The sequence below is a fragment of the Pipra filicauda genome, unplaced genomic scaffold, assembly GCF_003945595.2.
Source record: "Pipra filicauda isolate LSUMZ 115617 unplaced genomic scaffold, ASM394559v2 scaffold154_size2910363_pilon, whole genome shotgun sequence".
NCBI lineage: Eukaryota > Metazoa > Chordata > Aves > Passeriformes > Pipridae > Pipra > Pipra filicauda.
The window spans coordinates 223,009-243,884 of record NW_024104040.1 but is presented as its reverse complement, the minus strand read 5'-3'; the positions used below and the strand labels follow the sequence as shown (position 1 = coordinate 243,884).

At 46.8% G+C, this 20,876-nt stretch overlaps 1 protein-coding gene across 1 annotated transcript; it reads left to right on the top strand.

Moving 5' to 3' along the window:
• The first annotated feature begins 1,090 nt into the window (after positions 1 to 1,090).
• GATA6 (GATA binding protein 6) lies at positions 1,091 to 20,515 on the top strand. The gene is made up of 7 exons (XM_027731246.2): positions 1,091 to 1,145; positions 2,462 to 3,390; positions 6,745 to 6,911; positions 10,192 to 10,317; positions 11,707 to 11,794; positions 11,930 to 12,036; positions 20,121 to 20,515. The coding sequence occupies exons 2-7, from the start codon at positions 2,481 to 2,483 to the stop codon at positions 20,286 to 20,288; spliced, it is 1,566 nt and encodes a 521-aa protein (XP_027587047.1). The 5' UTR covers positions 1,091 to 1,145; positions 2,462 to 2,480; the 3' UTR covers positions 20,289 to 20,515.
• The last annotated feature ends 361 nt before the right edge of the window (positions 20,516 to 20,876 follow it).

Sequence of the window (20,876 nt, the reverse complement as noted above, 5' to 3'; positions counted from 1 at the left end):
ACTTCCAAGTCACAATCGGTTCACCCACGCCGGCAGACCGGATGGCTACAGCCAGAGTTTTGCCGTACCCCCAGCACTGCAAATTCTTCACCTCCCGTTCACCTTGCCTGGAAAGACCGAAAGAAAAGCCGTGCCTACCCCAGGAACGGCAGCACCGCGCATCAGCAGGTTTGGGCTCGGTTTCTGTCGGGAGGGCTCATGCCTGCCGGCTGCCGAGAGCCGGGCTCTGCTCTAGTTCAGCCTTTAGCCGCCGATGACTCTCTGTACAAACTGATGATGACAGATATCCAACTGATAACCTCTGGTGAACGAAGTTATTTTAATTTCCAGTCACTTTCCTGCTAAGTACCATATCAGTTTGTACACAGCTGAGATAAGAGGGCTGGGGGGGGGATAAGAAAGAAACGGAGGGAAAATGCCTACCGCCAGCTGCTGGGATGGACACATCCCACAGCTTGCTTTGGCTTCACCTGACGGCTGGGGCAACTCAAGGAGGAGCCACATTTTTTACCCTCGGATAGCTCTTATTTTAAGGAGTAAAAATAGGGAGATTTGGAGGAGGGAAACCTGGTTGCTTAGGGCGAGAGCCAAGCACACATCCTTCCGGGTCGCTGCCAGGGGATGCTCGCTGCGATGCCGGGAGGTGTGAAGAAAAAAAAACCAAAACGCTGAATATTCACCATAAAGAAGATATTATCCGGGGAGGAGGGAAGAGTGTGTATTATTTCTGGGTAAAAAAAAAAAAAAAAGGAAGTGTCATGGTTTGAAACCATGGCAGGAAGATAAAAGACTGTGGCATCTGAGAGGGCAGTCCCCTCTCTGCTCCTTCCCGCTCCCCAAGGAGGGGTCCGTAGCCCTGTAGCTGCGGGCACCCCACCCCCGGGACTGCGGCGCGGCGGGCCGGCTGACCGCCGGGACTGGCACCCCTGCGGAGTCCCGTGTTTGTTTAGGGCTGGCCGAGCCCAATCAGGGCCGGCTGCCTGCAGTTTTCCGGCAGGGCTGCGAGAGGCGCCTCCTCTCTCCTTTTTATACATGAACCGGCGGCGGCCGCCGCCGGACTCGCCGCCGCCGCTCACGCCCGCCGCACTGGATTTACCGCCCGCCGCGGCCTCGCGCCCCAGCCTCATGCGGGGCATCGGCACCAGGTTTGGCCCCCTTCTCTTTTCTTGCCTCGCCGCGATTTCCCTTGTTCTTCCTCGCTCTTCTGCTCCTGCCTCTCCGCCCTCGGCCGCTCTGAGGGCAGCGCGGCGCAGCGGCAGCTGCGCCTTGCTGGGGAGCCCGAGGGATATCCGATGCCGGTGCCTGGAGCCCTTATCTGCCGGAGCCTTATCTCCCAGTTACCTCGCAGGAGGGAGAGACGTATTTGGTGCCTGTCTGCGAGGGGGCTCTGTGTGTGTCCTGTATTCTTGTGCCTATGGCTATCTGAAGAGCCCCGAGGTGGGCTGAGAGCGGAGAGCCTCACCGCCCGCTTCTCTTGCTGTCACTTCTCCGCGTCCCCTTTCACTTTCTGCCCCTTCTCCCTGAGGCTGGGCACCGGACGCTCTGTGTCCGTCTGTCTGTTCAGCCTCTCTCATGCCGGCGGCTCCGAACTGAGACCGGTCGACTCGGGACGGGTGTCAGCCCCGAGAGTTGTGCTCGGACTGGAGGCAGGCCCTCAGCCAGGACTGTCCGCTGGCACCAGCCTCCGCGGCAGGCACATCCCACCCGGCCCGGCCCCTGCCCCGGTCCGTGTCCCGTCGCCGCCGCGCACACTTCGGCGCCTGACCGTGCGCATCTCCCGTCTCAGGGGTGCCTTTCCCTCCTCCTTCTCCTCCTTTCCGTGACCTTGGGCTGGAAATAAGCAAACAAGCGAGGCGATGCGCGGAAAAGCTAACATTGCCCTCCGGAGAAGTAACCTTAAAGGGATCGCCTTACTAATTGTTTTCTCGGTGGAACCGAGTCAAATGACTCATTCATTGAAATAATCATAACAACGACAGCAGCCAAGGAAGGGGCTGCGGCACAGACAGGGAAAAATGTCCCTCGCCCCCCTCTCTCCCCACGCCCTCCCGCCCACCTCTCCCCGGCGTGCTTCATGTTCAAATCCGCAGCCCGGGATGCGAAAGGAGAAGGGAGCAGCCCTCCCGCAGCGCGGGGAGCGGCGTCGAAGCCGCAGCCCTGGCCCTGCGGGACTGGCGACTCCCGACCCCTGTTGATCTGGTCTGCCCGATCCCATACCTCCGTGGGGAGGGACAACAGCGCCTAGGCGACATGACTGATTAAGCGTTCAGAGGGTCCAGATAAGCCCTGATGAATCTCATTACGGGAGGGAGACGGGCTGTCCTGTTTGCAAACTTTGTTATTATTGTTTCTCTCTCCCCCCCTTCCCTGCTATTCTGTGTCCTCCTTCCCCGCCCTGCTCTGCGGACCCCCATCTCCACTCCTCCTCCTCCCCTCCTCCCCTTTCCCCATCCACACCCAGCGGCTAGAAGGGGACCTGGATGGCCGTGGCTGAAGGCGGCTGGTGCGCGGTGAAGCGGTGCGCTGCGGACACCGGTGTTCCCTCCTGCCCCTTCGCCACCAGGGAGCCGCGCCCGTCTCCTCCTTCGCCCCCCTCCTCCTCGTCTTCCTCCGGCTCCCAGGGTGAACGCGGCTCTTCCAAGACTCCTCGGCCGGAGACCGACGACAGTCACCGGCCGGCCCCGCTGCCGCCCCCCGCCGCCGAAGGCAGGTCTCTGCTCGCCCCCTACGTGCACTTCGGGGCCCCCCACCCCTCCGGCCGGCTCAGTTGGGAGGACATTCTGCTCTTCGCGGACTTAGACCAAACCAACAAGCTGATCTGGTCCAGCCGCGGCCCCAAGCTGAGCGCCCTCGGCGCCGAGCAACCCGAGGAGATGTACCAGACCCTCGCCATCTCGGCCGCCCAGGGCCCCACGCCTTACGACGGATCTCCGGGAGGCTTCATGCACTCCACGCCCAGCTCGCCCGTGTACGTGCCCACGACCCGCGTGGGCTCCATGCTGCCCACGCTGCCGTACCTGCAAGGCAGCGGGGCGGCCCAGCCCAGCCACCCGGGCGGCGGCCACGCCGTCTGGTCCCAGCCAGCCGCGGAAAGCCCCTCGTACAGCACCGGCGGCGGCTCCCACCCCTCGGGCCGCTTCCCCTATTCGCCCAGCCCGCCGGTGGCCAACGGGGCCTCCCGGGAGCCCGGTGCCTACAGCAACAGCCTGGGCGCCAGGGACCAGTACAGCCCCCTGGCCCGGCCGCTCAATGGCTCCTACCCGGGGCCCTACACGTCCTACGTGGGGCCGCAGCTCACCCCCGCCTGGCCCACGGCGCCTTTCGAGAACTCCATGCTGCACTGCCTCCAGGGCCGGGCCGCCCCCATCCCCGTCCGGGCACCCAGCGCAGGTAGGACCCGTCGCCGGGGGCGCGGGCAAGGGCGGGGCGGGGTAGGGTAGGGCAGGGAGGGTCGCCGCATGCCGGGGCTGCCCGCTGGAGGGGCCACGGGGGTGCCGGAATGCGCGGGGTTCGCTGGCTAGGTGGGACGGCGTGGGGTGGCCCTGGTGCCTGTGGCAGGATGGCAGTCCCGACATCATGGCTTTTTGGAGTGAAGGTAGCTCTCGTCGTTCGTGTTGGATTAGGAGGGAACACAGCCCCCCAAAGCGGCGTTGTTTGGACTACGGCGATCGGGGTTACAAACCCAGAGATCCCAAAAGGAATTGCCCGGTTTAAACCTAGTTTTTAGTTTTTCCAAACCCTTACGTTCCTCCTTTTCCTATGTGTGGTTATCTGGCCGAGAAATGGTGACAAATTCACTGCAAATTGGTTTTTCTTGTAGCGTGAACGAAAATTGCTAGGGCTCCCTTAACCCATTTTGGATTTTTTCAACTACAAAACACTGCTTCGTTAGAAGAGAAAACCAACAAAGCAAAATCTCGGATATGAACTAGGAAATCTCATTTATAAACTGCTGTTAAAATACAACACCTCCTGATGGGGTTTTGCTTTCGTTTCCGAGGTGTCCCGTTCTTATTTTTTGTTTTAGTGTGGGAAGTTCTTGGAGTCATTAAATTAATTGTAGAAGTGGAGGCTGAGCTGCAATGATTTAGTCAGAGGTAGAAAGATAAACGATTATTGCAGTTTCTTTTGCTTTAGAATATATGTATGTATATATAAATAAAGGTGTATAGAGAGGTGTGTGTGGGTATGTATACATATTTTTAGACATTATGCATATATATTATGTATATGTTTTTATATAGATGTGTGTATGCATACACACGCGCATACACAGATTTGATCAGCACTCGCTTTAGTCGTAAACTACCCACCAGGTGGGTATATTTTATAGACACCGTGATTTTCTTTCAGTGCAGTGTTGTGGATAATGACCCCATGGCTTTTTATCTTTCTTCAGGGGTATACGTGATGCTCGTCCCTTCTCTCGATGGTACCCGGTAGATTTAAGCATTTTAAGCTTCCCACCTGGTGTTTAATAACATAACAGAGAGAAGTAGTGGTGCTAAGAAAAGCCGGGTCTCAGGGTGACGCGGAAGTTGAGTTTTTAACTCAGTTTCCAAAAATTATAAAACTAGACGATGAAGGAAAAATAAATCTGTTGGGGTTTTCGTTGTTAGGTTTTTTGTTGTTGTTTCTTTTTTTCCGGGAGAGACATGGGGTTGGAGAATCTCGCGGAAGAGAGAGAAGGATGAGTAAGAAGGAGCAGAGAAGGGAAGGAGGAGGGCGCTGGAGGAGGTTGGGGCAGGAGTGCCAAGCCAGCCGCGGAGGAGCACGTCAGCTTCCCCTGGTCCCGGGGGTCTCTCTCCTACCCTTGTTCCCCAGTGCTGGGAACCAGTGGGGCACGAGCTAACCAATTTTTCGATGAGGGAAAGGACGGGTGTCAGTGGAGCCGCATCGCGGTGTAACGCGGAGCAAAGCAGTCCGCAGTTCCTGGGCCACGCGAGTTTTCTGGTACTACAGTGCAAAACGCGCCAGCAAAGCCGAAGCCACGCATGCTTCCTTTTCAAAATTGTAGGAAAATTGTCAGGGAAATTGTAGAGGAAATATATTTTTTACGGTTAACTATTAGACAGTTTGACAAAGCTTGTTTAATGTTACTCGTAGAGATATTAAAACAGTATCTAACATTAAAACTTTATTTTGTTTTCTTTGAAGATAAATGTATTATAACGCGGTAAGAGAAAAAATTTTTTTAAATGCCCGAGAATTATTGTCACGGCAGAATTTGTTTCTGGAGGCACGAAGGCAATGTTATAAAGTAAATAGCTGAGACAAATAACTGTTTAACTTCAACGTCCTTGAAGCCTTAAGCATTTTCCTGATTAGTCTTCTATGGCGCTTTTAGTGCAAAGATTTATTAATCTTAGCGATGTGCTAAGAGCTACACGCTGACAATGTCAGTTGAACTGTGCTCTCTGGACTGTGCCGTGTGCCCGTTCCTCTTTAACGCCTAATAATTTGCAAACGAAGGGAGGAGAGAAAAGTATTTGGGTGGGTGCGGGCCAAAAGGCCGTTTCTTTCCCAGCTGAATGCCCGCCGTGGCACCTCAACCCTGTGTCCAAAGCTGCTCGAGGTTTATAAGCTCTTTTTCGCTATACAGCGAAACGTAAAAGAATAACCCAGTGATGAATTAAAGCAGATAGCGGAGGGAGAAAAAAAAAGAAAAAACAATCAATGATGAAGCTCTTGAGTCTGAAACAGACATTCCCAGCTTCGACTCGAAAGCTGCTGTAGAAATCCAAACATCTCCTTTTTTTTATTTCTGCACAACGTGGCACCGTCCATGTAAAAACCGTGTTTATTCCTCCCTCCCCTCCCTGAAATATGGGAAGTTGAATCAGAACAGGGATTCGCAGGGGTGAAGGTGTCAGCTTTTATAGGTGGATTCTCTCTTTTTTTTTTTTTTTCCCCCGTGCATTTAGACCTTATTTTCCTCTCAGTGTTCAGTAACTATGAAAGCAGGAGGCAGAATACCGCGTATTTTTCCATTTCCTCCGTTTCCTACCAACTAGTTCGAATTTGACCAAATAGCCGAGGCAAAGTGGTCGCTGCCCGTCGCTGCCTTGGCACACCAGAGCCTCAAACTCTGCCTCTAAACTTAAAGCTTTACTAGTTGCGAGGCATTTAAAATAAGAGTCGGGGTAAAAAAGTTCTTGCCCAGCTTCGACCATGGGGAATATTGGGTAAAACGGCCACTCCTTATATCTGGCTCCCAGGGTGGCTCTGCAAGTGGCTTTTCTGGCAGGCATCTAACTCCCCTCTCTGCTCCCCTCAAAAGCCAAGCGCACCTCCCTTTCCACCCGGTGGGCACCACGACGGGGGTTTCGCCCCTCGAGCGGACCCCAGCCGGCTTTCCCAAGGGCCAAATCCCGACGTGAGTGCAAGGCGGGCCTGGAGTGACCGCTCCGGCGGGCCGGTGTCCCCCAGCCCGTCCCGGGGCGCACCGATTCCGCTGGGGTTTGGAAAGCAAAGGCTGCGCTGGGGTCGGTACATTTAAATAAACAGAAGGAAAAAAAAAAAAAGAAAAAAGGGGAAAAAGGGGATGGATTTTGTAAAAAATCACCTCATATTCGCCGTCGCTGCCGGGGAATTGCTTTTCCGAGGGCTGAACAGCGCCGGTTGCTTGCTCGCACGGGACCAGACCTTCGGCGCGGCGGGGCCGGGGCCGCGCTATGCGGGGCTCCGCTGGGCTCCGCGCCCGCCTGCGGCCGTGCCCCACCGCCTCTCCCTTCTGCCTCCCAGAGCTGCTGGAGGACCTGTCCGAGAGCCGGGAGTGCGTCAACTGCGGCTCCATCCAGACCCCGCTGTGGAGGAGAGATGGCACCGGCAACTACCTGTGCAACGCCTGCGGGCTCTACACCAAAATGAACGGCCTCAGCCGACCCCTCATCAAGCCCCAAAAGAGAGTGGTGAGTGGGGAGGGAGGGGAGGAGGTGGGCGAGAGGAGCTGGGCCCCAAGGAACCCCCAGTGAGCGCTAGCCAGGGAGAAACGGGGGGCAAGGATGTGGGAGAGCAATCGGAGTGTATTAGCCTGGTGGTCTGCCCAGCTTCAAAACCGAGTGGGGCTCCTGACCAGTTTTGCAGACCAAAGTGGTCACGATGAGGAGCAAAAGGGCTGGCAGCCTTCTGGGAACTGCTTCGGACCCACCTTCAGGCCTTGCGCTGGCGAAATCGCCCTCTGCGTCCCCAGTGAGCTGCACACGGGGCATGGGCCAGTCTGGCTTTTTGAGCTATGAACCCCATCAGTGACTTGGAAGAAATTTGTGCTGGTGATGTTGGGCATTTCCAAAAGAAAAAAAATCAAGGTTGGAAAGTGTTTGTTCAGAGGGCTAGGAATTTCTCCAGACCTGCTTTGTTTGCTGACAGCTCGATCCTTGGGAATGTAAGCAAGTTTTGTATATAATTCAAAGAAAACCAATTGTTTAAACAATGATAATAGCCTTTGTTTTGTTTTACTCCAAAGAAATGAGCGACAATTTTTCTAAAAATATACTCATAAAACTAGGGGGGGAAATAAATAGTACAAACCAGAACCCCTGTTTATAACTCAGGCTGGCACTGAATAGGCAAGGAGAAAATTTAACAAGCGGGAACTGCACATTATGTTTAGCAAATCTGGGTGGAGGTCAGCAGTGAGAAAGAATATGCTCTTCAGTAATGGCTGTTACCGAGCGAGCCACAATAAATCACGCCGGTATAATCCAAGCTGATGTTTGGACCCCTGTGTATGGAGACAGTGTATCAAACCCGTCAGCTTTTCAAGCGCCTTTCAGTCACGCCAGCTGCTTCGCTCCGTGACTATATTCCTTGTGTTACAACATCTACCGCTCTTTATTTCACAGCCGTTTGAATTTAGGGTCCTTACCGGAGCGAGGGGAAACAAAACGAACGATGATCCGAGCAGACAGTAAGCGCTCGAGAATCAAACCGCCCCTGCTTAAAGTCCTTTTTTTTAGCCAAAGAGTTAATTTAAGCCAGACGTTAATTACTGCTAGGTGCCCGTTTTTTCTATCTGGTCGTTCAGTAAATTTCGTGACACAAGGTGTTATCACGGGCAACAAAGGCAGCAGCGGAGGGAACAGATCTACTAATTGTCTCACGCATCAGAGCCCCACTGTCTGTGGCATCCTGGCCCAAGGCAGATTTCAAGTAGCTGATACTCGGCTCTAGCATTTCTCTATTTCTTCTTCTTCTTTTTTTTTTTTTTTTTTTTTTTTTTTTGGAGGAGGAGGGGTGGGGGTGAGGAGACTAAAGCAGAGTCAGACTACAGCCTGATTTCAGCCCGACACCTCAGCGAAATAACTCTGAAATAGCTCTGCGTAACAATCCCTACCGAGTACCCTGCCCATAACTATAAATCAACCGTGGAAATACGTAGGTGAGAAGAGAAAATGTTTTGAAAACGCTAAATATGTTTAGATTGCCCCGAAGTTTCTGACAAAATTCCTGCAGCAGAAAAGTCGTTTTAGCTTCAAAACATGCCAAAATTCCCCTGTTTGTTTAGATACGGGAATAAGCTAAAGCTATTGAAATAAAATATATGAAGATTTATACCAGGCTGCATAGGAAAGAGAAGGATTTAACAGAGTGAAACATCTGACAGCATTTCACTAGCAAAGAAAGAAAATGAAGCATATGTGTTTAAGACCAGCTTTCTTTCACTCGATGCACATAAAACTCATATTGAATCAAGGGTGTGATTTGAACACTGTGCGCATACGTATTTAATAGCGAGGTCAAAAATTTCGTGAGACTTGGATTTTTAAGATTAAAAACTATATGTGTGTACTTCAGCCTATATTGCACTTGGCTGGGTGGTTTGGTTTGTTTTCAGTGCAATTAATAATGGATTACTGATTCAAGATTACAAAATTTGTATTTAATCTGGAGCTCTTTCGGAGCTGCGGTGTAAAATGATGGCTTACTGCTAGAGACACACAGATAAAATTAAAGAAACTCAGTTATTGGTCTGGAATATTCTTCGTTCTCAAAACATTTTTATCAGTTTCCCAAGTGGCAGGCAGATCTGCGGTATCAAAGGTGACCCAGTTACATCTAACAACCCAGCAGTAAATGATTCAAGAGGAAGGGCATTGTACCCTTAAGTTAGTAATTTCAGTTATAGGTGCTTTATAGTCAGAATAAGATTAATACAATCCTCTGAAACTGACTTCTCCATGTAAACTTGTTCAGCTGCCAGACACAGAGCTAGGCACAGATTTTTTATGTTTTTTTTTGACAATGCGATACTTTGAAAAAGACTAGATTTATGATGTAGCTGGAATTCTTTGCTTGTGATGAACGTAAAAGAGATCACTTGTTACAGAAACTTTTATAACCCATTCACCTTCATTTCACATGTTTATGAGGACTGCCTTCGCTTATGATATACAGCCTGCGGCCATAAAGCTCTAGGTTATACGGTTATTTCTGATACAAGATTGCTTCATCTTGGCTCCAAACTCCAGGGAAGAGTGTCATAAATGGCTTGTTTGCCATGGGGACCTTGTTGTCACCCTCCAGTTTTTCTGCTGGTTGAGGGGAAGCTCTGCTCTGTAAAACACACTCCCAAGGCACATTGCTTTTTGTGTGAGGATAAAATGGGTGATGATAAAAAGATCTTTTTACAGAGATAATGCTGTTGTACGTGTTACCCCTCGGATGCCCAGGAAAGTTTTTCTCAGCTGCAGTGCCACTGAAGGCAAGTGATTAAAGTGACTGATTTTTTCCAATGAGTTGGGAGTATCAGTGGCAGGATCAGAGCTGACTCTTCACCCACCACACAGGGGAGAGTGCGCTGAACTGGCTGGAGAGGCGGCACAGGGGTGATGTGCCTTCTCGTCAGCTGGATGGAGCTATAGTGGAGATGTTTCCTCGCTGTCCTGCTGGAAGAAGAACTAATGACTGGAGATCTGAACACAGGTCTCTGGGTCAGCAGCTCCCAAATATGAATTGTGCCTCTGCCGTGACTGCCTGGGGTTGGAAACTCTCAGTATTTCTTCACATCAGCTTTCCACTCTCTGAAATGAGGATAATTCTGTCCTGATTCCGGGATGTTGCTGATAGATATGACAAAAAAATCTCATACTATCCCCACCATGTGTTAAAGTACTTCTTATAAACCATAAAGACATAAACCATGTGCTCCTGCCTGCCTGTTGATGCACGTTTGCCTGTGCTTACCTCCAGCCTTCGTCGCGACGGCTGGGCTTGTCCTGTGCCAACTGCCACACCACGACCACCACCCTGTGGCGCAGGAATGCGGAGGGTGAGCCCGTCTGCAACGCCTGCGGCCTCTACATGAAGCTCCATGGGGTAAGTGGCTGCTTTACTGAGGGAGATTTCCTGCCAGCTCTGGTGCTCCTTTGGGGAAGGGGGGGGTCCTCCCGCTGGCAGGTACCTGGGATCCTTGGGGGCTGGCACTAGGCATCCTCAAGTCAGGGAGATGTTTCTGTTGATCCTAATGGTGTTGACTCGTGGCTTGGGCCATGGAGTTAAAAAACGGTGCATAAAACAACTGAAAATTGTGTGACATTAGAAAATACGTATACCACTTTAGCATGCTGTGCTTTTGACAAGTTACGTGTTTGCCACTATAGTCTCTCAACAGATTTTTATAAAGTAACGACCTCTGGATGAACAGCAGAGGTCTTTTTGCCACTGGGATTTAAAACAGCTCTTCAGTGGGGAGAAAAACCCTAGACCTTTAATAAGACAGTTTTTCATAGCTATGCCAACAAAACTTCAAATGTAATTCAAGCGATGGCTATGCCAGCAAAACTTTAAATGCAATTTCAGCCTTTGCTAGGCAATAAAAGATGAAAAAAAAAGCTCTATCCTGAATGTGATGGAGTACGTTTTAGGTGACACCCCTGTGGATTGCGTTATGGTCAAGCAAAAAGTGTTTGAAGAGCAAGGGCGTTAGGAGTGATTGAGACATGGTCTAGGCCTCAAGAAAAAAGTAAATTATGTCACTGGTTTAAACATTATAATGATAGTAAGCATGCACCTGAATTGTCTTTCCCCACACTGGTGTTGTCATTAAGTTAAAATATATTTTAAATCGACTTTTTCTGTATAATGATTATCATTGTGATGACACAGAACACAACAGTTATTTTTGAGCACATATAAATTTATCAGTATAAATATAAATTTGGAAAATATAAATCTGTATTAGGGGCAGAACTGCTTATAAGAAAAATTACTAAGTTGATTATGGCCTAAATGTTCCATCCTAAGACATTTACTGGTGATGATCTGGTTTGTGCAGCTGGTCCACAGGACGAGGAGTATTTTTTCTTCTCATATCCATTCTTCCTTTCCAGAATCAGGCACTGGAGATAATGCCTAACTGACTGAAATAAACAGTCAAGGATCAGATATACCCCATCCAGCCTAATTTCTTATGACCTATTCCCGAATGATGCTGATTTTCCCTAAATGTATGCTGTTTTTCTGTCTAGCTTACATGAAGAGGTTTCCCTACTTTTTTTATTCATCTAAAACTTCCCTTGAATCAAACCATTGCTTTGCCCAAATAAAATGCAAACTTTTTATAAAATCTGTACTGTGGCATAGGAAAAAGTGAGTTGCTATAGAGGCATTTTCAAAGACCACACTTGATCTTGTAGTGTATTTTGATTTTTTATATTAGGGTACATATACAACTCTATGATTGGTGTGGAAATTTAATTTTTTCAGGTTCCCCGACCTCTTGCTATGAAAAAAGAAGGAATTCAGACGAGGAAGCGAAAACCTAAGAACATAAATAAATCAAAGGCATGCTCTGGTAAATATAAAAAGATAAGAAAGTGCAATAGCAGTAATTTATAGTTGTTTCGGTTTTTTTGGTTTATTTTCAGGGGTTTTGTTTCTTCTCTGGCTGGAAAATATTTCTTTTTAATACCAATTGTCAATCTTTCAGGTAACAGTACTACTGCAGTTCCTATGACTCCAACATCCACATCTTCTACTAACTCAGATGACTGTAGCAAAACTGCTTCTCCCAGCGCACAGACTGCGGCCTCTGGGGTAAGTGTATCTGTAAGCAGGCTGATCACTGTGCAGTGTTATCACAGCTTTTATCTTATCTAACAGAACAATAATCTAAATAAACTTTCCAGTTTTGTTAGCTGATACTGGAACAAGATTTTCAGAGGATATCACATATAGCTGTAAACAGAGCGACAAGCTGAAGTACTTTACAAACCTCTTCATTAAGATCTATATAATTGTTATGACTAAGTTAGCCACAGCTTAACCCCAGACATTTTGTTTCGAGATGTTTAGGTTCTTTAATTTCAAAGGTTTTTCTTTAGGAGGGAAGACAATAACTCATGCCCAGCCGATCCTTTCAAGAAACAATTGTGCATGTACCCCTTTTTTTCTGATATGATTTGATAAGAATTTATAGTTCCAGGCACTGCTGCTGATGTCATGTTTTCAAAAGCTATTTCATATATATATATATATATGCATTTTTACTCATTATCCCAAATACCTGGTAAACCCCAGCAAAATGTTGTCCTGCTGTATGAAGTGAATCATAAAAGCTTTTTTGTAAAACTAAAATGTGCGATTAAATCTCGATCCAGACCCAGTTGAAATCAGGCTGGAGTGTCCTGCTGATTGCAGTGCACAGCGGTTCAGCCCTCTCCCCACAGACAGCTCCTCAGGGGTCAGATACTCAGCATCTGGCAGCACCGAGCTCCAGAGTGGCACCAGAGGACTGCTGATCATCCCCTGCTTTAGTTTTTATTTTATGTCTTGTACTCCATCCATCTCAAACTTCCTTTCTTACTCAGTTAGCATGTGGGATAAATACTACTGCTAAAGTTGTGAAGCTTCATGTAGATTATTTACTAACCCCTTGGCTAGACTTATCTATATCCACACTCACTTCTCAGCCTTCTGTATCCCTTAATCTGCCACACAATTTCTTTGAAAAGCTTTCCTAATGTGGCTTTCTGTAGCTCTTTATTAATAAAATGAAGACATTGTTTATGATAACTATTTTTCCCAACATCCAAATTACTTTCAATAGTTTAATTTCTGATGTGCAAAGTTTCATTGTACAAGGGGAAGAAAAAAACAATGTGATTGTTTGTGGACTGACAGGGCCACCCAATTTCTGGGGCATTGGGTTTGGGGTTTGGATCCTATGAGACTAGGATATTACTAAAAGGGCTTGTCTTTGACATGAGAAAACCCTGTCAATCCAATAAAATAAACAGATCACATCAAAGAAAGAGAAAGACCAACTGAAAAGTGAACTGTTTCAGTTTCAGAATGAGTTTCAGACTTCCCCAGTGAACTACTATGCACTATTTTAGGCTCTCCCCTAATACTTGCAAAGGAAAAAATGTAGCCAAATTTTCCTTAAATTTTCCTTACATTACCTTAAGCAGTACTAGTGACCCTGAGCAATATGCTGAGATTTATATAATGGGTAGAAATGGAAGCACAATCCCAGCTGAGACCAAGGCAGCTGTGTAGGCTGTGGCAGTACGGCCACGTGCTGCCTGGGGAAGGAGAGACCATATAGATGAGATCCCATTTCCACTATGCTGTTGCCTTCTTGGCTGGCTAAAGCCTGACTTCCTTTCTGTAGTCCTTCTCCCTAGAAAAGTATATCAAACATGTTATTAATAATCTTTATGTTAGAACTGTAATAGTACCATTTTTAATATGATTCTGCTGTGTGGAGTTTTGTGGGTATAAAACCTGCACAGCTTTATCCTCACCATGATTTGATCAGATGTGCCTTGCATATGCAAAGCATTTGCAAATACCCTCCCTGTCATGAAAAATTTCAATGAAAGGAAGTAATGGAGGGAGGCTATGACACACTGAAGAGGGGAATTTGCAGCAGCAACCCAATATATGGGCATCCCCCCGACTCCCTCCCAAACTGTGTGAAGGGCTATTGATCTCCCACCCCTCCACCCCAGCCCTGTAACTATGTAAATGAAGACATCATAACTATGTAAATGACGTCTTCATGTTCTTCACTTGAGCTCCTGGCTTTGTCCAAGAATCTGTAATTCAAAGCACTGAGGACTGGGGAGACTGGAGGTTGAAATTAGAAGGAGGTGGCTGTTAAGACTGGATCCTGTTGCTCCAGACATAATTTGACTGCAAAGGATGCAAAATAATTTCTTAGGGACCTAAATCCCTAAGGACTGGGGACTGAACACTCATAAAGCCCATTGAAGTTGTCATGAGTAAAGGGGTGTCAGCATTTTAGAGTGAGGCAGCCTCTAATCTGATCACATGCTGAAGTAGAGATACTCTACTAGACTTCTGTTTTCCTTGATTATTTTTATTTTTCCCTTTTGAGTTGATCCATTGATAGGTCAAAGGTTTGTAATTATTCCTAGAATAGGCAATGGCTTTGCACAAGGAGAATAAACTTCTCCAGGTTATGTCAGGAGGGAAAAAACCCTCAGATGGATGAATCCAGTCTCTGTAATCTTTGGTCACTTTAACAAGACCAGCATTGATTTCCAGTTACTGGTCCTGGTGACATAGCCGAAACACGGGCACCTGCTGGAAGAGCAAACCTGGCTCATTCCCCACGTTACACAACAGGCATGGCAACTTGTTTTTGTTTTGTTCTGTTTTCACTTCTCTAGCCTTTATTCTGTGAAGAGGGGAAAAATGCCAGATTGACATTAGGCAGAGAAATCTGATGACGTTTTAGAAACTGTTGTGTGAAATTCACAGCAATATTGTTGCTAAATGAAACAGAGAAAATGAATTCCTGTACTGGTACAAAAGCAATTTATTATGCCTTTTATGGGAGGCTGCCAAAAAAGTTTCCAGTTATGTAGAAATCTAATGGAAATGAAATTCAGCAGAATTCATTTGTGTCAGTAACATTCACTTTTTGCCCTACCTTTCTTTATCTCTGTTAAAGTAAAATAAAGAAGAGAGGGCAGACAAAGAGAAGGGCAGCAATTACTCTTGGCAATGTCTTTGAGAATATCCATTTCATGGAGGGAATCTTACATGATGCCAATTTTGAGATAAATTAGCAAGAACCTTAAATGTTGATTTTACGTTCTAACTGAAGTTTAAACATTTAAAAGATATGATTAATGAATTTTTGTGAGGGCAAAGTTGATTTCAAACATCCAAAAGTATAGAAGTGTTTGGATCGGAGACATTTTGTTGTCCCATTGTAAAGGGACTATTTGCCAAATTCACATCTGGATCTAGGATTTAAGCCCATTTCTGTTTTCCTAAGAAGTATAAGTACTGGGTGTCCTGTGTTACTAATATGGAAAGGGTCCAGCTGCATGATATATGAAGTTACTTTACATCCCTGTAAAAAGAAGATTTGAAGGTTTTAGACAGTCTGCATCTGCATCTATACCTGGTTTGCCTTTGATGCTGCTGAAACTGTACAGAGAAAAGCTCCACCAAATAAGTTACTAAACAAAGGACACGGTCTGTAGTGCAAACCTGTCCATTTCCATGCAGGAGCTCCAACAACTGTGATAACCAGAAGGACTTTATTCCCTTATTAGGATAAAAGGCAGCATGAAACCTGCTGTAAAATCTGCTTTTTATGGCAGGACATGGAGGCTCCTTGAGCCAGGCCTGATGTCAGGAAAGGCTCAGCAGCGTTGAGAAGTCTTTTCTGTGTCCTTTGCCTCCAGTTTGGAGCTTTCTCAGAAGGACCATAATCACACACCACGGAATAACACAGGAGGTAAAACAAGTGCTTACTTCCCTTGGAGGTTTACTCAACCTCCAAGACCAAAGAGGATTGGCTCTTTTGTGTTTCAGGGTGGGAAGTAAGAGAGCTGACTGAGATGGCCTTGGCAGGTGGTAAGCTAGGAGGAAAACGCAGGTTTAACTGTCCCCAAAATGCCGAACAGATGGGGCTGGATTATCGGGACAGCTTCTCCTGCATTTGCTTTCTTTTGTTTTCAGAAGAAGATTCGTGATCTGGTTAGAGATGGTATTGTTAGCTCCTGTTCAGCCAGCAAGTGGGTAGGACATTCATGCAGGGGAACCAGGCTCCATACAGTATGTCCCAGAGTCTGGATGAACCAGAGACTCGATCTCTTAAAACAATGTACTAGCCACCTGGATATTGGAAAGTTGAATGTCCTCTTCAGATTATCTGATGATAAGATTTCAGTTGTTATAGAATAATTTTGTAGCCATTGAGGCAGTTGCCACGAGAAAGGCTCATCAGCATGGTTGGTAGGACTTTCATCTGGAAAATGGGAACACGGTGCCTCAGTCCTGGTATGAATAAATATTTATCTAAACCAGGTGGAATAAGATCAAGAGGAGGTATGAGGAACACGGCAACCATACCAAATAGTGTGGTAGACAGGGCATTGTGGGAGATCTGTCACTCTAATTTAAATCTTTCTTGGTCTCCTACCTCTTCTGCATTAGTCCTCACTCCTGGACAAAATGGGAAGCTACTTTATTCCCCCCCAGTTTCATACATGGAGTCATTAATTTTCTTTGCTCTGTGTACTTGTATCCAAAAGAGAGCATTTCATTTTTGTATGAAACAGAAGGAAGCAATCCATCTTTTTTGTTTCAGTAGGGAAAACCAAGGAAAAAGTATTTTTGCTTCTACCCCAAAATTCTATATGCATATGGACACATACCTTTTGCTTGGTTTTGTTTTATTGCCAAAGCAATAAAGTCAGTTACTCATACAGCCCTTGACAGCAGTGGGGTCATCAGTTTTCCAAGCCATGCTGGAAGTTGCCTCCCTTAGGAAATTAATGAAGTATTAACCACAGATTTATGTTGCTATAATACAAAGGAGAGATTAGAAGATATGTAAACTTACACGTCTGCCGTATAAACAAAAGGATCAATTGGACTAATGAGAAATGACAATTTTGTGTACTAAGAGGGTCGTTATATGAGAAAAAAAAGCCGTCATTTTGCAGTGCTGAGACTTGCTCTTCAGAACCCGGGGAGTGACAGTATTGGGAAAATGTGCTTCTGATGAGGATGGCAGTTATTGCAGGGAGGCTGAGGCTGGAAAATTAGGAACTCCACTGTTTGGCACAGCACCTTATACGCGAAAGCAGTCTTTGCAAATGTGTTTTGGCTGACTATGGTTATCATTTAAGTGTAGCAAAACTCAACTAGGCTAACTGAGGAGGAAGAGAGTCTCAGCTGAGGCTCTGCTTATTACAGACTTAGTGTAATGTCCAAAATTCATGGAGCATTTTGAACCTGTGAAATGGATAGAGCAAAGGTCTATCCATTAGCGCAAAGGTCTGGATCAAGGCCCTTCACCACCCCCTCCAGCTGTCCTTGCCCAGAGCATTTCCCTCTTGCCTGCGGAGGTGTGGGAGAAGGCCAGGGGGAAAAGAGTCCCTCTTCTCTCCCTACTTTCTGTGGTGGGCAGGTGGTGCAGAAAGGAGTGGATGGAAGAAAGCAGGACTCTTTCAGCCAGAGCTGCTGATGTTGACCAGCACAGGCTGAACAGCCTGGTTTTGATCTGGAGCAGCTTCAGTAGGGATAAATTCGGCTCCAAGGTGCTGACAGCAGGTTTGGGTACGATCTAGGTGTCTGAATCGCTCTGTGGCTCTAGCTGAAGTCTCCCTGTGCACATGGTGGGCAGGTCCTCTGATCTGGACAACCTGCCGGGGGAATGACTCCTGACCAGCTCCTGCTGGTTGGGTAAAAAGAACCTTTGCAGATACAAACACAACCTTCCAGTTTGTTTGAGAGGCAGTGTCTTCCCAATGGGCTTCATTCTTTTTTTCCTCAGGAAACTGACCGTCAATTGATTACCTATTCTATTACCAGATTTCAACAATGAAAATAAATGCATTACCTTTTTACTGATAGAGCCAGTTGTTGTGAATTAGATCTTGTTGACTTCAGCAGCATTGTTCGGTTTATTTATTCTAGGTGACAAATGTCTTCTAATAACTAAGTGCAACTTCTGTCATCTTCCATCCCTTAAAGCTGGAGAAGTAAGAATAGAGGTAGGAAGGCTCAGAAACAGAGCCATGATTCAGTCACGTCCCTTTTCATGAGCTAAAGTTTGTTTTCCATGTCTCACTTTGGGAGCTGCCCAAGTTGCCTGGATTTGTCATGACATTACCGGGGTGGGGTTTCCAGGCCTGGCAGCCCTGCCCAGGTCCTGCCCATTCTGGCTCAACAGAGTCAGGATCCGGCCTTGGTTGGGCAGGGATGGGCAGTCTTCAAACAGAACGTGCCTTCATGTCCTCCCTTCTGGGGTGCCCGAGAGGGGTACCTGATAATCCCACGTGGAAACTGTGGGTCCATGCATGCCACCTTTGTAGGGCTGAATCAGGAAAAGAGTGAATTACGCTTTGCAAGCCTGGAAAAAAACAGGTACTGATAAGGTATTTGCCTACCGGAACAACAGTGGCAAATATGGGCAAACGAGAACCTTTCAAAGCAGCTCTTAAGTATTTTTAGCTCAAGTTGAGCAAACACTGCTCAACACTAATTTAAATCCTTCTTCCAAGGTGGGGAGATGACTCTGAAGCTGTTAAAAATTATGTATTTTGTGCTGATGGAAGTCTATTTGTTGTATTAGAAATAAAAACAAGGCTTTGGAAAGCTAGGCTGATGCAAGACCAAAACCAGATGAAAAGGATGACATGGAACCTGCCTCATTGAATTCTCCATGCACAGTCACAGGGAAAGAGGATACAGAGATTCATCATCATTGGTTGGAAACTGTATATTTGAGAGAGCGATAAAACATATTTCTTAGAGCTATTTGGCTGGTTTTGGGGGACAGGCAGTTTTTCTTTCCTTCTCTGCGTTTCTGGGTAGTGACTAATGGAGTGGGATCGGGGTTGATGACTGGGTGGAAGAGTAGTGGCTGTCAGTCATTTTAATGAAAGCTAAAGAAAATATTGCAGTCTGTGTTATTTCAGAAAAAAATGACTGCTAACAGTGAGAATATCTTTCAGAAGGTGAGGTTTTCCTTGGGTTAAGCATGGCAAAAAGAACCCTGCACTGCACCATTTGGAAATTACCTTTGAATAAATGAAGCTTTGCTTTTCCTATGTCAGGACTGCTAGCTTGGCACAGGTCCAGGAGAGCCAAGAGCTCTACTCTTGTAAAATGATTAAATATGTATACTTTTCACTTAAACAGCAGGCAGGAAGCTTCTGCAGTCAGAGTTTAGGATAGCCTTTTTTTTTTTTTTAAGGAATTTCATCCAAAGGCTATCCATTAACAAGTAAATTAAGGTTTTAAAGTTGACATATCCAAGGGTTAATTTTGCATGAAGTCAGCTCTTAAACATTTCCTTTATCAGGTGAAAATGTTGCCCCTTCTCTGTCTGGCACAGTGAATTTTTCCTCTTTAGTAGATCTGCTCAGACTCATGGAAAAAATGATTGTTCCTTTGTCTTTGTAACTCTCCATTTCTCTGTTAAAATAAATGGACTGGTTCCAGTGCAGTTCAGAGGTTCATCTTCGTGCCTACCAGGGCTCTCCTGCACGTTATCTTGTATAGGCAGCGGAACAAAAAGTCTCCTGCTTCAAAGGCATAGTGTTTCTCCGCTGGAGATTAAAGATCATCTCCTTTAGTGTCCAGGGATGAAGTGGTCGTGGCTAGCATTTTGAAGGGTGAGGAATGATTTTAGGCATTTCAGGGTCTGAGGGACTCAAAGAAGGCTGATTTCCAGGAGGTGTTCCATATCTACTGCTGGAGAATTGGGATGTATCAGGCTTCTCCAATTGTGGAAGAAAAACTACAGGTGCCACCACTCCCAGATCACATTTTTGGTGTTGTCACTTATGTCTCTTCAGTAGGGGGCAGCGGGACACACACACACGGGCTTCTTCACCACGGTCTGATTTCCAGGTTTTTGTGTGCATCACGAGCTTTCTTTTCCACCTCTCCAAACACAGATATCTCTCCCATCAACAGGGCTCAGTGACTGGGCTGATGCTGAGACATGGGTTTTTTCAGGATTTGGAGGCACAGGGGCAAGCAGAGGGCAAACCCTGTTTTTCTGCAGAAATCCTGGGATAATGACTGTGCCCTGGGCCTGCTGTGCTCTCACTTGCACCCAGTGTGGTGCAAAGCTCACCTGCTCAATGCCTCTCTCTTTGTTCTCTCCCTCCCTCCAGGCGAGCTCGTCAGTGATGTCTGGCCCAGGAGAGAGCACCAGTCCGGAAAGCAGCAACCTTAAGTATTCAGGTCAAGATGGGCTATACACAGGAGTCAGCCTGACCTCCACGGCTGAAGTGACAGCATCTGTGAGACAAGATCCCTGGTGTGCCCTGGCTCTGGCATGACCTGATGTGAGGGAAGCTGGATCCTGGTGCTGCATGGCAGCCCCCAGATGTCCACACACAGTTTCTCCTGTGGAGCGGTTGCAGCAGAAGCAAGAGTGCTGGCAAAGACCATTCCTCTGAAATAGTTTTTGAGCCTTGGTGGCAGAGGTGTTTTTCAACCTCTGAAAGAGGCTCTGCCAAAGCATCCAGTTCCTCATCTATGCAAGAAAAATATAGGGAAAGCAAATGACCACGGGGGGATAGCTAATGCAGCCTTACAATCTCAAAAAAACCCTCAAAACCCCCAAAACAAATAAAAAAAAGAAAAGAAAAAAGAAAAAAAAGAAAAAGAAAAAAAAACCATATAGACCTAGACCTATTGACGGGTTCCAGAAATACATCTTCAACTTACCCAGCAGCGCTGCCTTTCTGATTGCATAGTTGTTTTCACTCTCTCATCGCCTTTTCCCCTAAGAATTTGGTGGAAGCCATCATTGTCGGGGAGGAAGTAGCAAAGACTTTAATTACCAGAGATAGTGAGATACTTTTTAATGAGTGACAGAAGTGCGTGTGGCTTGAGTCGGCACAGACTTCTTGCACTGAACATTT